This window comes from Onychomys torridus, chromosome 9 (assembly GCF_903995425.1).
Source record: "Onychomys torridus chromosome 9, mOncTor1.1, whole genome shotgun sequence".
Taxonomy (NCBI): Eukaryota; Metazoa; Chordata; class Mammalia; order Rodentia; family Cricetidae; genus Onychomys; species Onychomys torridus.
The window spans coordinates 105,180,984-105,197,877 of NC_050451.1; the positions used below are offsets into that span (position 1 = coordinate 105,180,984).

Genomic DNA, 16,894 nt, shown 5'->3' on the forward strand with positions numbered 1-16,894 from the left:
AGGTACATGTCTCCTTTCACTACATAGATGCTGGAAATCAAGGTCAGGTCATCAGGCCTAGTGGCCCAGGTTCCTGCACCTGTTGAGCCATCTTGCTGGCCTTAAATCATCCCATTGCACCAGCTTTCCATAAATATAAGGAATCAGGCTTAAGGGTGCACACCTGTAATCTAGCACTGTGACGTCAAGTAAAGACTGTTGGGAGTTTGAGGCTAACCAGAGCTGTGTGAGATCCTATCTCAAAAACACAAAACTAAACAAAAAAAGCATAAAAATAGAATGAAAACATAAAAGTGGAAAGGAAATGATGTCATAGTGTGCTCCTTCCCACATGCCTTATCTCCACCCTAACCTACACAGGATACACTTTCAGTATTATTAATAACATGACCTTCCAGGCTTGATGGGAGAAATTTTTTGCTATGTCCTACAGTGTCTGCATTTTCAGGGTGCCTCAGCCTGCCTTTCCTCTGTTGCTTTATTTCTCTTTGGTCTTGTATGTGACCTTCCCTTTAGCCATTCACTTGAATGTTTCATTTGACATTTTTCTGAGATGTACTTAGGGCACCCCTTGGTACCTGAAGTTGATGGTTTGCCCCTAATGGGCCCTCTCAAGCAATGGACAACATTTTATACCCCTACATTTGGAAGAGTGGCAGTTTTTAATCTACAAAACTATTCTCTGACATGTCAGCCTGCCCCACAGCAAGCAGATGTTTGCATGGAAATATCCTCTCTAGATGAATCGAATCTTCCCAAGGCTAATGCTGGCTGGGAAAGTTCTTTGGTGCACCTATGAAGCATCCCTGAGCCTTGAGCAGCTACCTTTGATGTATATTTTGTGATTAGGAAAGAAAAGAAAAATCAAATAGCATTTTGTTCAGCCAAACTGTGTCTCATAGATGAGAAATTTTGTTGACTGAAGGCTTTCTCAGATGTGAGCTTTGCCCTTTACTATTAAACAAAGGGTTATACTGAGATTGCCTTTTCTTTTATTTCTCCTGAATTTTATTGTCTTTGATATGTTAGGACATGATATTTCATCAACAAAATGGATGAGATAACTGTCTTCCAAATCTCAATTCTGTTTGGTTTCCTGAGAAATAAGTATCATCCAGGCATAAAATCCTTAGTTCAAAGAGTCACCCTTCAAAAGGCAGATGTCTACAGGCCTGAAGAACATGAAGTGTGATGCTGTACTGGTGGACATTAGTTTTGCTTCTTTAGTAGCAAACTTATTAGATAATGGAACACCCTTAGACAAAAGCATTACCTTAGAATGTAATGATTATTCTCTTACCTCTGTTTCTATTTTTGTTCTGTTTGATAAGCATATTGTTAATTAGCCTAGAATGGCTATCTTTCTTCCTAAATTTTCTAAACTTCTCAAATGCTGAAATAATAGTTTTCTACCACTATGCTTGGCCTAATAAAATGTTTCTTGAGGAAAATGGATCAAATTATAATATCTTAGTTTCTGTATTCAACAATGAATACTAATTTAGACAAAAGAAAGAATAAGATAGAATAAGCAGGCCATCATTTTTAGCCAATCACCTTCCAAATGGGGTTATGCCCAGTATATAAGAATTCCTTTGTTATAAGAGGAAAATGCCTAGTGAAATCACCACTAGTAATAGGAAAATGCAATTTCATCTCTGGAGGTAAGTATTATGTTATCTTTGGTGAAGAAGGAGGTCCAGTAGGATGATCCAGCACTATTTGTCTGTCTCTATCATCCATCCATCTTTCTATCTACCTACCTACCTATCTATCTAGCAAGGTATCATCTATCTATCTTTCTATCATCTCGCTATCTAATATAATGTTTCTCTTTTTTATAAAGTTACTCCACACTCTTGATTACTAACTATTCATTGCAGAAGGCACTACTGTGTGTTCAGTAAATTAAGTTTTAATTCCAGAGTCCAACAAAACAATTGACCTCAAAAACAAGATAAATGAATAGGCTTTTCGGAGCTCTTGATTAGAATACACTTTCCGGTCTTTATATTAGTAGTTTTCAGTTCAGTGATTTTTCCATTCTTTTCTCTCTTCTTTCACAATCTATAACGCCTGTCTCCCTCCTCCTGGCTAAGTACCCAAGCTGTCTTCATTCTTGGTACTAAACTTAAAGGATTTACTTAAGATATTTTAATACTTGGATATAAAATATTAATAATTTTATTGTTCCATTTTAGGACCAACTAGCTAGCTATTTATGAAAGGTTTTTGTTAGGCACTTGATTTCATATAGTTATATGTCAAGTTGACAAGCAGTGTATCTAATTATCTGCTTTGATAGTCCTTTACTATATCTTGAATGTTAAAAAGTTTATATCTTCAATTTATATTTTCTTATGTAAGATTTTAATTGTAGAAATTTATGGGCATTTTGATAATTTGATACCTGTTTATAGTGTAATAATCATTAAATTAGAGTTGTTTCTATTTCCTTATCCTTAAGCACATTTAAAATTATTGATTAGCACACCATTGTATATATTTGTGTGTGTGATTTTCAATACATATATCTAACATATCCTGATCAAATCAGGAATATTAACATTTCAAACTTCTTCTCAATTACAGAGGTTTAATAATATGTAAAGTAATTTTACATATTATTAGAGAATTAATAGAGAATAAATAAAAAATATATTCTCTTGCTTGAAGAAAAATTATACAGATTCTGTATGGAGACTAAATAAACTGTTAAATTTTCTTATGATCCAGTCTCACAGACTATTCAAGCAAGGAATAAGCACTGCACTTTTGCATTATGCAGAGACTGGACCTTAGAAGATAGCTCTTTTTATATATACATATATACATATATATACATACATAGATCTCTATATAGTTGTGGTACATTATAAAAGCAGTCTTGTTTCCTGAAACTGAAAAGTTGGGAAGTGCTGTGGAATATCTTTCTGTACTCTGCGAATATGTGTTGCTCTGATTAGTTGATAAATAAAGCCATTTGACCTATGGCAAGGCAGCTTAGAGGCGGGCAGAAAATTCAAAGAAGAATGTGGAGAGAGATTCTAGAGAGCCGCCCAAGGAGCAGCATGTAACGGGACGTAGGTAAAGCCACAGAACATGTAGCGATACATAGATTAGTAGTTATGGGCTAATTTAAGATATAAGAGCTAGCTAGCAAAAAGCTTGAGGCATCCCATGCAGTTATAATTAATCTAAGCCTCTGTGTAATTAATCTAAGCTTCCCTCATTTCCTTGGGGGACACGAGTAGGAGAGATATGTCTGACCACTGGCAGGCTGGGGCACAGAGAAACTTCCAACTACATTTAGCATCCAACATGGGGCTTCTCATGGTGTGTACAATGGCCCGGCTGGCTCAGTTGGTAGAGCATGCGACTCAATCTCAGGGTCATGGGTTCAAGCCCCATGTTGGGCACCAAATGTAGATGAATTTCTAAATAGTCTTATTAAATAAAAAACATGGAGCCAAATATAGGGGTGAAAGCTTTAGAGATCAGCCACCAGCCAACCTTACCTTACCAACTCTGCAGCTTCCAAATGGTGCGACTTCCTGTCTTCCCATGCTTTATATGCCTTGCTTTTCTGCCCTCTCATTGGCTCTCTTCGCCCAGCTACCTCACTTCCTCTTCCTATACAGCTGTGTCACTATCTGTCTCTACAGACCTCCAGATCTCTATAGTTGGTACCGAGATTAAAGGCATGTGTCACCACACTTTGCTTTGTTTCCTAGTGTGGCCTTGAACACACAAATATCCTGCCTGCTAAGGGATTAAGGACATGTACTGCCTGACTTGTTTGTTTACTTGAAGCAGCTGGCCTTTTCCCCCTGATTGCCAGGCAAGTTTTATTTATTAACAAACAAATAAAATGTCACCACATGTCTGTGACAAACAGAACTTCTATATTTAAGAAAAGTAATGTACAGAAAGAAAAACTATGTGGAAATATGTTACAAATTGGGGGGAAATATTTAATCTTTTATTAAATTGAAAAATCCTATTGCAATTAGGGTTAGCTAATGTCTGTTGGACTGGAACTAGTTTCCCTATTATTTCTATGTACTAATCTTTTATTAAAATAAAAATACCAATATAAAAAATCTTTCTCCAAGAAAGACAACAGCGTCCTCTTTAAATCTGTTACTTGGACCATGTTTGAAAACAGCATAAAATAGTTATTATCAGTAGGGACACAAATTAACTATTTGGAAGATGTTTAATTTCCAATGAATCTGGAAGTTCTAGACTCAAATGCTCACTCAGCCAATTTCTGAGAAAAACCAAATTCATTTCTGGAGACACTGCAGAGGAGGATTCAACAACCTTCGCTTCTGTGTTTTCAGAGACTGTGCCTGGCTCACAAATGAGAGATGTTCTCTTGTTACTACTTGGAACCCTTGAAACTTGTGGGTCTCCATTGGACCCTGCACCTGGAAGCCATCCTTCCTTCTAGGTAAGGAGGACATGGCTTCCAGGGACAGAAAAAACTGATAAACTCAAAGAATCGTCTCCTCTTAGCCCCTTTTCACTCAATTACACTCTGAAAATGAGATGAGAACCTTGATGTAGTTTTCCCCAGGTGCTCATTTGTAGAATGACTTCTATTCTTATGTATCTCTGGCAAACTGGAACACCAGTGAGGCTGCTTGCATCCATTGCCTTTAATTACATTTTAGTGGACCAGTAAATTTAGAAACACCCACATGTGGGAAGGAAGGATTCTTTTGTTGATATGTGTTTTTCACATGAAAACTACAAATCAGAAAGGCCAGCTGTCAGTATTTTGCTCAAATTCTATAAAATGATAGTTCATATTTACAATGATAATCCAAGGTATCCTGTGGTTCTCTAATTCAATAAAGCCATCTTAGTTATGTTCTCCATAGCTTTATCATTAAGTGATAAAATTGCATGATAAGTCTCTGGACATAGTCAATTGGTTGAAAAGAATTTGAGAGAATCAAAAATATTACGTTAATTATAGCACACCTTTTCCAAACACAAGCAATTTAAGTGAATTACAACCTACAGCTAAACCAGTTTGTAAATAGGCAGAGAAAATGTGTTTATCAGTATGCATTTGTTATTACATTCATGATAAACCTTTGCCTATTATGTTTGCAGTCTATTTTGATCATCTATCAATTCATGAGATTTTTTTAAAATTTAGTAATACTTGGAAGAAAAACTGAGCTATATTTGGATGGGCATTGATTGGTAATCTAATATTAACTGATATGTTTTAAACTCTAAATCATGGGGTTTTCTGATTTCTTAGTGTACTTGAAAATAATAGTTGTAAATTGAATCACATTGCTCCTCAATAGTCCACTAATAGCTTAATCATAGGATTGTTTTTCCTGTATAGCTGCACATTAAATTTGCTTCTGGTGTGCTAAGAACGTAGCTGAATGGTAGAGAACTTTCCTTGCATGTGTGAGGGCCTAGAGTCGAGCCTCAACATTGCAAAATAAAGAGAACAGAAGTTGTTGAGGTAAATGGTGATGTGGGGCTTTCTACAGATAATTTGTTTATGACTTCTTTCTTATTTGCTCTCTAGAATTTTTCCGAGAGCTGCTGGAGAATGCAGAGAAGTCCCTAAATGACATGTTTGTCCGGACCTACGGCATGCTGTATATGCAGAATTCGGAGGTATTCCAGGACCTCTTCACTGAGCTGAAAAGATACTACACAGGGGGTAATGTCAACCTGGAGGAGATGCTGAATGACTTCTGGGCTCGGCTCCTGGAGCGGATGTTCCAGCTGATAAACCCACAATATCACTTCAGCGAGGACTACCTGGAATGTGTGAGCAAGTACACAGACCAGCTGAAACCCTTCGGAGATGTGCCCCGGAAACTGAAGATTCAAGTCACGCGCGCCTTCATTGCTGCTCGCACCTTCGTCCAGGGCCTGACAGTGGGCAGAGAAGTTGCCAATCGAGTTTCCAAGGTAACTGAGAGTGTGTCATCTCCATAGTTGACCCTTCTCTTTTCTTTAAAAACATAAAGTTTATAAAACAAATCAAGGCAAACATTCTCATCCCAAGTGGTCTCTGCTCTTAAAGGCATTAGGTAAATGTCCAGGCTTAAATCTATTTTTTTTTCTTTCTTTTTACAAGAAAAAGCATTTCAAGCAATTCCATAGGGTTTGGCAATTAATGCAAATATTTATCAACAGTGTAGCAGAGTTTTCATGAGGAATACTGTTCAAGCAAAATGTCTTGCAATTAACATCATCACATCAAAGACTAGGGAATCAGAAACACTCATGCAACAGTCCACTCAGGTTCTAGTACTCCAGCAAATGAAACAATCTCCCAAGGTGCTGCGAGGAGACACGGGGCAGCGGCATGTAGAGTTTCTTCTTCATCAGAGTGGTACAGCTCCTTAAAGGTGAGCTGAGCCCTTGCCTGGCACATGGGGTGGAGATGGGGCACTAATGGATACAAACTGGGGGTTCTGGACGACAGTCCCTTGGGTTATCCTTTATCTTTGTAATTCCATGCTGTGTGTTGTGTTGGACTTATGAAAAAGATAAATCACTAATCCACTTTGGGGCCTTGAGGATAATGTCTGTAAACCTTTAATGCAAGGGATCGTTCTGGGCCACTGGCTTTCAACATTGAACATTTCCTGCATAGGGCATATCTGCTTCTGTTTAAGCTCTGCCTTGACATTTAACTGCTCTTATGAGGTGGGCCTGCCCATTTATGAGGTCAGCCCTAGAAATAGCCTAAAAGATGATTTATATAAGAAGTAAAGGGAAAACAATATATAAAAGGAGCCTGGTATTATCTCTCTTAAAGAAGGTCATATTTGTACAGAGATTATTGCCAAACAGTATTTTTTTATTGCAGGTCTGTGCCCAAGAGCCACAGAATTGTTTTTTCTTTTTCTTCTTTTCTTTTCTCCTCTACTGGTCCTACCCTGCAATATTTCTTTTTTGTTCTTCCTTTCTGTCTCATCATTTACCTCTTGGCATAAAGACAGTGTAGTCTACACTCTTAAACATATCTCTCTATGGTATCTCAGAAAATTTCTAGCAATAAATTTTTAGAAATTATCAGTTTCTAGAAAGTTACAGCATATGGAAGCATTTTAAAAATAGATTTTTAAAGCAATAATTGTAAGGGATGCAATGCTATGAAGGTCATATAGCAAAGATGGTTGATGCAATATTTATCATTGGATATCAGCAATATTTGACCTATCAAAGGAACAAGTTCCTCAGAAGTGGTTCAATATGGAAGAAGGCAAGTGGAATAGCAAGATATATTCGACAGGGATGCTCTGTAAAATACAAAAAAGTACAAGAAGGAAAGGTAGGTCCATATACCGTGACCAAGATATATCTTGCTGTAAGGGATAATTTTGATTAAATTGTAGTTCAATAACTTAAATTAAAATGTAGTCACAGATTTTAGGAGGGAGGCCTTCACCCTTGCTGAAGGATGAAATGTCTGTTTAGGAAGCATGAGGTGAAAAGCATTAATGAGTCTGTGCACTGTTTCTGGTTGTTTGTGTTAATTCCACCTGAATGTGAGTAACATTTTATGGAGCATGGTCTTGGAAGATTCCAAGTCTACAAGAAAGTATACATTTTCTTATAAAACATTTAAGGAACTAACGTGAAATGTAGTCTAATGACTTTTTTTCTTTTTCCTCAGAGAATGCCTTTAATAACTGCCTGGGATTCTTTGCTTGTTTTTTTCTCAGGGTGTTTCACTCTTGGGTATCTGTCAGATTCTAACTTGTCCCTGTTTATGTAGCACATCAGAGACCAACCATGAGCAGAATGTCACCTTCAGGTTTTTCAGTTTGTGAGGGCTATATTATACAAAGCCAACTTCTTTCTTTCTCTAAGCAGCAACTGCAGAGGTTTGGGGTATAGTTTGTGGAAAATTCAAAGGTAGATATTTCCATCATCAAGTTTTGGGAATTTGGTTCCCTCCAATTTCTCCTTTTATTTCAGTGACAATTTAATTCTTTGAAAGTATCATTAATAACTTCTAATTAATTGTTTTGACTGGGAAATGTGCTTCTTTGGCAAAACAGCATTATGAGGCAAATGTTTTGACAGACCATAATTGAGAAATTCCTTATTAAAAAGGAGAAGATTAATTTGTGGACCTCAAAAGAATTATTTTTTAAACTTAGGCTTGCCATCTTATGGATACAAATGGTGCTTTTTCTATCCTAAAAAATGGGGAAATAATATTTTGTGACTGTAGGCAAAGCTCTACATGAAGAATTGAATGATTCTCAAATGAATAGCTAGGATCAGCGAGCTACAATTTATTTTCTGTGTCAATTACTAGTTTTGAATATGCCAAGAGTTGCACAACATGGAGTGGCAGGGTCTTTCGTATTTTTGTAGAGTGAGTATAACACCCCTACTTTAGTTAAACAAATTGAAAACACATGTCTAGTTGAACATATCCATACCCTATAACTGCAGTTCTTCTCCAAGTGACTGACATGTATGTATCCAAGTAGACATGTAGAATTATTTTCAAAAACATCTTAATTGCCCAATCTTGACTCTATCAACAATGATCTCTAAACACTGTGGAGTCCTTTGGAGCACAAATGTGAGCTATACTATACTCAATGTTTGGATCTCACAAAGCTTTTTTCAAGAAGAAAACACACAAATCACCAAAGATGATTTATACAAAGCTAAAACAATGTGAAGCTAAGCAATACTACTCAAGAATGTGCAAAAATAATAAATGAGGTAAACTCAGAATCTTCAGACTGAAAACAGAATTGCATGATGGTATACATGATTTTGGGACATACAGTCAAGAAATGATACAGGAAGCATTTGAAGTTATTGACCGGTATTTTTAAGCTGAGTACTAGATACAGAGGGTCAGAGAGGTGTCTTCATGCATTACATGTAATATTTTTTTAATCAAAGAAATTAATGTAAGGAAATTCTTTACCAGTTGTCCAACCATGGCTCTTTTTACCTGTGTAGGTATAATCATGATTATGAATTCCCTTTTTGTCACTTGCTAACCCTTCTTTAGATTATGCTTAATAGTTCTTGGTAGATTTAACAAGCAAGTTTCTAAAAATGAATGTACAAACCAGCTTTGATAATGTAGTATTTACTGCATTAAAGCAATGGAGTAAGTCTATTTTTCATCATTTTAACTCTACTAAAGATCCATTATTAACCTCTTTTTATGTACACCCATTAGTGAGCAGACACATGGATGCTAACAGCTACTCTAAAGGCTTTCCAGAAAGTATACACAGGGTTTCCTAAAGAGATCTTAACTGCATGTCTGCTCACGTGAAGTTTCTAACTTTCATCACAGAGGACAATATAGTAATCATTCTGGTGTCTTGCCTGGTCCACAATTACTCCATTTACAGACAAAAAGCCTGACTTTTTCTCATTTCTTTTATAAAAGTAACAGCCTAGCCAGGCATGTAGGTAAGTTAGTAAAATGTTTATAAGCATAAGACCCTTAGTTCAAACCCTAGAAGACACACACACACACACACACACACACACACACACACACACACACACGGGGAGGGGGGGGGAGAAGCCTTTAATCTCAGTACTGAGCCATGTAGTAGTAACAGGAGTGCTCCTCGGGGGCTCACTGACCAGCCAACCTAAAGTACTTGGTGAGTTCCAGGCTAGTGGAAGACAGTACCTCAAACAAAATAAGAAAATAAAACTGTGGGTGGTACCTGAGGAACAATAGCTATCATTGTCCTTCTGTCCATGCACACATATACACAAACAGAGGTATAAGCACAGGCAAGTATATTTGCTTATCCCTCCCCCCCCCACACACACACAAGTTACTTTGGTAGGTAAAAGCTGAAAATTGTGCCAAGATCAATCACATCAATTTTGCAAGTCATGTCATTGATTTATTTCATAAAAACTGAGTCAGTAACAGAGCTGAGAACCATTACACCTGGAGTATTAACAAATACTGTCATTTGTATGTCTAGTCTTTCTTCTTTTACTTTGAAAGGCAAGTGTGGCTTTTCAGTTTTAGAAAAACAAAGGAATTTTTATTCTGCCTGTGTTTCCTGAGCGTGCTGGTGCTTTTAACTAAGAACACTAAAAAGTAGACCATCTACCACAGTAAATATCTCTACTTCGGGCCCTCTGACCACAATGGAAAACCATTCTGAAAGAAGCACTGTATATTCTACTTATGGGGGAAATTGTATTCTGTTTTAATATTTGAAGTTTAGAAAATTTTTAAGATATAAAATGAGAACGTCTGTGGTACCTATCACCTGAAGAGTACCATGATCTAAAAGGGAACTTTATTAGATATCCAGCTTTGATATATTTGGAAACAATAAATGCTTATCTAAAGATACTATAGATATTTTTGAGCTACCTGCAAACTTGAAATACACTGTTCTGGAACAATGCAAAGAATGGGTAAATTTTTACATACTTTGGTTGTTGGCATTTTACCTTTTCTCTATTCAGTTTTCCTTTACCATTTTTTTAATGACCAGAATTTACCCCCAAGATATAGTGTCTGTTTTTACAACCATTATGAACTTAGTAAAACCAATTGAGTGGCATGTCTACTGTTTGCCTATGCCCCACAGTAAGAATTCCTCTGGGCAATGGGAAATGTGTGCTACAAACAGACAAGCTACCTTTGTTACTAATAGGGAGCATCCACTGGTTGCCAATTAGAGTACATCACAGTTGTTGCTGTTTTTTTAAACCCAGAGGATAAAACTCCAGGGCTGTAACTCAAAGAACTGTGCTTCAAAAATAACTTCATAAGGAAAAGTAGACATAAGACATTATCCCAGTGTCAATGCTGCTTCTATTATTGGATATTTATCTCTAAATGCACTCATGTAATTCCTGCCAGAAAGCTCTGGGAAACAAGTTGTTCTAACTCTAAGAAACATGTAATTAGGTCCCCATCTAAAGTAGATTCGGAGTGCAGACAGGAGGTAACCAAGGGTGTGTGATATCATAGGCCAAACTTGAAACATTTAAGGATTTCTCTTTTATTGTTCCATCATCCAAGATTCGGTGTTACAAGGACATTCCCTCATGTAATATCAGTGCACTGCAGAATTTTAACAAAGCTTGACAGACATATTGCATTATCAATGCTCACATAGTGAAGAAGAGGTTAGGTAGAGATGTCACATGCTAGCATATTTTCAAATGAGTTATTGGGTCATATTGATATTTATTGGTTAGAATGATGGGGCGCGTTATTATATTCTGTGAATTTTCTCTACTCTTATCTTTGTGGTGGCATGCAAAGGTTACTCCTTTCCATGTGTGTGCATTATAGCTCTTTAACTTGATTGATATCCAGCACAACCAGGATGGATCAATTCCCTATATTCAGAATACTGTAATCATCCCAAATGATGTTGAAAGTCTGCATTTTCTTGTCTCTAACTGGGGTAGCCAAGAGTGAAAATGGACAGTTCAGAGTGTCAGTAATAGGATAATGGTGACCTTGACATTCAGATGGAAGTAAAGCTATAGCCTAAAATCAATGGAGACTCCAAGTTAACATCAGATGACATTTAAGTATGTTGCATAAACAGAAAATTTGAACTCATTTTTGCCCTTGCAGGATGTGCTACATGCCAAAAAAATGCCACTGTCATATTTAATACTCAGCAGAGTGCAGTGGGTTATGTATGGAAATTTCTTCCCCTCTAGTTCACAGTATCTGACAAATTCAGAAGTATAAATGCCTCTGTGTTCATTTCCTGTGGAATTCCTGAGAATAAAAAACATTCATTGAACATTTTAAACTTTAATAAATGTATTAATTATAAAAACATTTCACATACCATTCTCATAACAAGTACAAATATGTCTTTCTGTAAAGAAATATGTTTATTTATAAATAAGATTGTGTTAAAATTTTAATTTTTCTCTTGGTTTTGTAAAAAAACATATTCTCTTACTAAAAATATATCAAAACATAAGTCAACATTTATTTTACTGTATTTTAGCAAAAACTAACAATGTTTAGTGAGAAGCACTTGATTCTGTTGTGCCGTGGAAAATAGCACAGAAGCAAGCCCTGCAGAAGTCTTCATCCCCTCCTTCTGAGGATTTTGTCATTTAGACCAGCAGCTGGGCCAGCGAAATTTGGACTGTCCCTGCAGCAAAAGGTTTTATTCAAAGGATGAACCCTATGATATTCTGCCCCATTTGTAGGCAGAAGATAACTGTATAAAATATTCATGGCACTATTTCTATAAAATATTTCAAATATCTACTTGCATTGGAGAAAACTGTATCCTGACATTGTGGCTTGGATGGAAGAGAGAATCCAGGTAGAAGACTTCTCTATTTGTGCAGATTTGTTTTCATGTTCAAGATGGAGCTTTTCTCCCCTCAGCCATACTGACATACAAAACCTTTACTACGGTGTCAAACTTTCTGCTCCACTCTACCCAAGCCCTCTGTCCTGATCAATTTATAGTCTGTCATTTGTATTGTGATTATGGGTCCAGAAGAACTAACAAGATGACACAGCCCTATAGAGTCACCCAACCCAATGTGCTTTTACCTCCTCAAATCACAAAGAAAATTTAAACAACTCAAATCAACTCAGTATTTAATTTTCCTTGGTCATCAGAAAAACAGTTTTGTAGATTTTCACATATTTTTGACTAAAATCAATATTGATTGACCAAACAAAACTGTTATTTTGAAAATACAGAATATAAAAGGGTAATAAATAAAACCCCTATATAAGTGCTGTGTAGAGATGAATGTCCATTGATCATTGTAGTCTAAGGATGACAACCAAAGCTAATACACTAGGCAGTGCTGTACTGAGCTACCTCCTGTTTATGACTAATTTCCAAAGCTTGGGTCTAGTAAACTTGTATGTAATTTTGCATTGATAAGTCATATAAGATGTTCAACATTGAACTCTTCCTTTTGAACTATCCTATGCATTTCATGGACCAGTGATATTTCTTTAAAAAGTAATATTCCTTAAATGTTTTTGTAATTCATCATTGGCTTCCATTGTGTCATTTGTATTGTGAAGGCGTGTGTCTGCGTGTGGGTGTGATATATAGTGTCATGTGTGGGAGAGGTGTGTATGTGTGTGTTGATCTTGCCTCAACTTTGCACTTCAAACTTCATGGTAGACTGGAACTGCCTATTTCACTTTTTATGTATTTCAATGTTGAATTTTACTGATAACTTCTCTATACTATAAGTCCATATATATATATATTCCCAAAAAGGAAAAAATATTTGAAGGCATAAAATGGGGGAAGAAATGGGAGCAAGGAAAACAGTATTTTCTATCAAGCCAAACACTGGAGTCTAAATCAAATGGCAACTGGTGAACTTTGTTCTAATCTGGCCCATGGACATGTTTTATCTGTCATGCCTTCTTTAAGATTTCAAAACAATGTTTTGCAATTGTGACAACTGATATAAAATGTGATTTCTACATTTGGAAGGTTTGACAAAGCTGGAACTTATAAACACAAAGCAAGAAACTGAAGTTTCTAAATGGTTGGTTTGAATTATGTTGAACATCCATGTCCCCATCCAGTGATACAAAGCTGATCTCTGGAGCACTTGGCCTGATCCTGAAGTCAGCATTTGTTACCATGTATTGCAATTATTGGCCTTTTATTCCTAATAGATGGATGTGTTTCTCTATCTCTTCCTTTGGCAAAACTGAAGACATAAAAATCAAATGAGGCCATGTTTGTGGGGCACATACAGACTTTGTGGGGGCAAGGCTGTTCAATGCATTTAGCGTGGTAATGTATTCTGTCTTTAGAGAATACATCCAGTGAACTTCACCAGCAGCTAGTACTTGACCCCTTTGGCTTTGACTTTATAAAAGCTCCTTAAAGCTTTGTGTCAGCCATCAACATGAGGTAAACATCATTCCTTAATCAGGTGACTGACAGATCAATAGCTAGGAAAAGCCTGCCTTGTTCCTGATGCTGGGACCAGGAAAGAAGCCTCCCCACTCTAAGATTTTCCTTGTAGTCACTGTACTTCTAGTAGTTCACTTCCGCAGAAATGGCTCTTACACTGGGGCCTCACATTCTACTTGTTAACACCATCATGATGTTATCAAGACCAAAGCAGCTCTCTGCTCACATGAATGGAAGTGCAGGAGCACTTTCCAGCCCAGCCTCTGTGATAGGACTTCTCCCACACTGCCACCTTACCCTTTAATGTGTTCTACAGGAAGCTAAGGTTCTTATCTCTTTGATTAGACGAGGACTCTGGATTAGAATGGCATGGCTCCTGAGCTATAATTCCACTCTGTCTCACTCAAGGATGAAGATTTTTTTAGGACATAAACCTCCACAACTTTCAGGAATGCATGAAATAGAGTGCTTTCAGCCACATATATACTTTATAATTTTACATATAGAAACATCAAATGAGAAAAATTAATGATGTTTTATTTAACACAATTTACTCAAAGCATTGGCATATGTATATATAGTCAATACAATATTGATGTACACATCTTAATTTTTAGAAGACATTATGAACTATGAGTCAGAGCCATGGCTCACTGGTTAAGAGCACTTGCTGTCCCTCAAGGACTCAAATTTGGTTCCCAGCACCACAAGGCGTATAACCAACTGTACCTTGAGTTCCAGGGATTAGGTATGATCTTCTGGCCTTTGTGAAAACAGCTTGAATGCACTTCACATATGTATGTGAAACTCATAAAATAAAAATAAGTAAACCGTTTTCAAAAGTGTAAGTGAAAAGTTAGCAATAGCTTAATATGTACCCTTTAAACATAGGCGCTTGAAGGTTATCCATCAACAAATTCAGTGACTCAAAAGATTAATTTGTATCCAAGGAGAGTTGAGGATACTGCCTATGCTTTGTATAAACTGAGTTGTTTTCATATAATAGCATTGATTCCCTGCATTTTGTGATTACATTAATTCACATTTTGTCATGTTTCCAGTATGTAGTTTGTACAAGTCTCACTTTGTATGAGCAACACTCCACAGCTCAGGAGACACACATGCCTAATAGCTAATGAAATGGACAGTGCACAGATAAAGATTTAATACATTATACTTCTACTTAAGATAACAAAAACATGAGAAGTCATCCAAGGAAGACTAATTTTGTAGCCAACTATCCTCAAAGTTCCACAGGCTACAGGGAAAAGAAAGAAGTGTTTTGTCCTGCATAGCTCCTTTTGGTCCCTGATTCAAATTCTAACATAAGATAGAGACTTTTGTTTTTAATTGAAAAATTTGTCATCACCAAAGCCTTGAAGGTCCTATATGTAATGCCACTGGTGTCCCTGGATGTGAAGAGCACCAGGAAGGTTACAGATCATCACAGATGGATTACCCTGTAATTTTCAGTCTGCTCTAGGGAATGAGAAGAAACTCATTGATATAGCAGGTGGCAAATATCAATGGGTGTTAGTATCAGCAAGAAAAAAAATACTGAATTATAATGGAGGAAGGGAACTCTCAGGAGTGCTTAGTTCTCAAAAAACTTTCTAACATGAGGTAGTGTCTTAATAGATCAAGGCACTCTGAGTCACATGACCCATTTCCATCTGTTACTGTGTCTTGACAAAGTTAATATTGATTCTCCTCAAATTCCTACCACCGTAAGAGGAACCGGGTCATTTTCAGTGATTCTATGGGTTTTAAATGAGTTTTATAGGATGTTTAGCATCACTCCTTCTCTGCAAGTCATGATTGTTTGCTGGTATTTCCTACAGGATCTGGAAGATCATGTCACTGTCCAGAGTTGCTTGAGATGTAGACAAATTCCCATCGGCTTATATTCCCACACTGCTAGAGAGCTGACGTTGGACTTATTTTATAATTCTACCTACTAAGTTAATTTAGAATATAAACACCTATTTATTGTGGTACTTAAAATCACTTTCCTCAAGAAAATATTGAACATTAAGTAAGCAACTTTTTTAAACATAACTTTGACACAATTTTAGGGGCCAAGGCAATTTAATGTCAGCATCTCATAATTTAGCTATATACTGTGATTTTTCCCTCAGCTTGTCACTGCTGAGTCTAAAATATATGCCAGAGACTGCAAGTGTGTCAGAGTATTTCCAGTACATAGGTAGTCTAAAACCTGCCTATATGAAACCCCCAGTTCCTGCTCTGTCCTTTATTCAGCCTTCATGGCCCATGCTTTCTTTTAAGTACTCAGTAGTCCCACAAAGTAACCAACTACAGTTGGAACTTAATAGAGTTAAGCAATACATATCACATGGTAGCCTCTCAAAAAAGTCATTTTTTGTAGTACACCAAAGTTATATTTTCCCCTTTCCTATTAGTGTACTGAAATCTGAATTATGGTTATAACAGGCCTGGGCTGTTGCTGTCCCAAGCCATGTTTCCCAGGTATATACTCTGTGCCTTCACTTGGAACGCCCAAGACTATCTTTGTCAGATACCATTTTGATACATCACTGTCCTGGTCACAAATCCCAGTAGTGTGCTGCTTATCCACTAATTGAGCATGTTTATGGAGTGCTTGGCTACTTGTTAAACATACACTAGAAATGGCAGTCACCACAGCAGCTTGACAAGTCTGAAGGCAGAGGCATAGACTTCAAGTCTTTTCCCTCACTCATCCTGTGGTGTTTCTTCGTTAGTCCCAAGTCCATGCCCTGTTTTATTCAAGAAACCTTTACTCATGTAGCTTGCCTGAAGAGCCTGTGGTGTGTTGTTCTCTTTCTCTCTTGCTTGCTGCATAGCCCACTGCAGTTTACAAATTGCTATCCAGTGTCCAGGGAGCGTCTCACACAGCATGCAATTCTTTTTATTATTTTATTTTTTATTTATTCTTCTCTCATATATTACACCCTGACTTACTGTGGTTTCTCCTCTGTCCT

General features: G+C 36.9%; 1 protein-coding gene across 2 annotated transcripts in view; it reads left to right on the forward strand.

Moving 5' to 3' along the window:
• Nucleotides 1–16,894, forward strand: part of Gpc6 (glypican 6) — a 1,076,942-nt gene that overhangs the window by 525,982 nt on the left and 534,066 nt on the right. For both annotated transcript variants that reach the window (XM_036199808.1, XM_036199809.1), the window contains exon 3: nucleotides 5,564–5,955. In XM_036199808.1, the coding sequence (XP_036055701.1) occupies nucleotides 5,564–5,955 (392 nt within the window). The remainder of the gene's footprint in view (nucleotides 1–5,563; nucleotides 5,956–16,894) is intronic.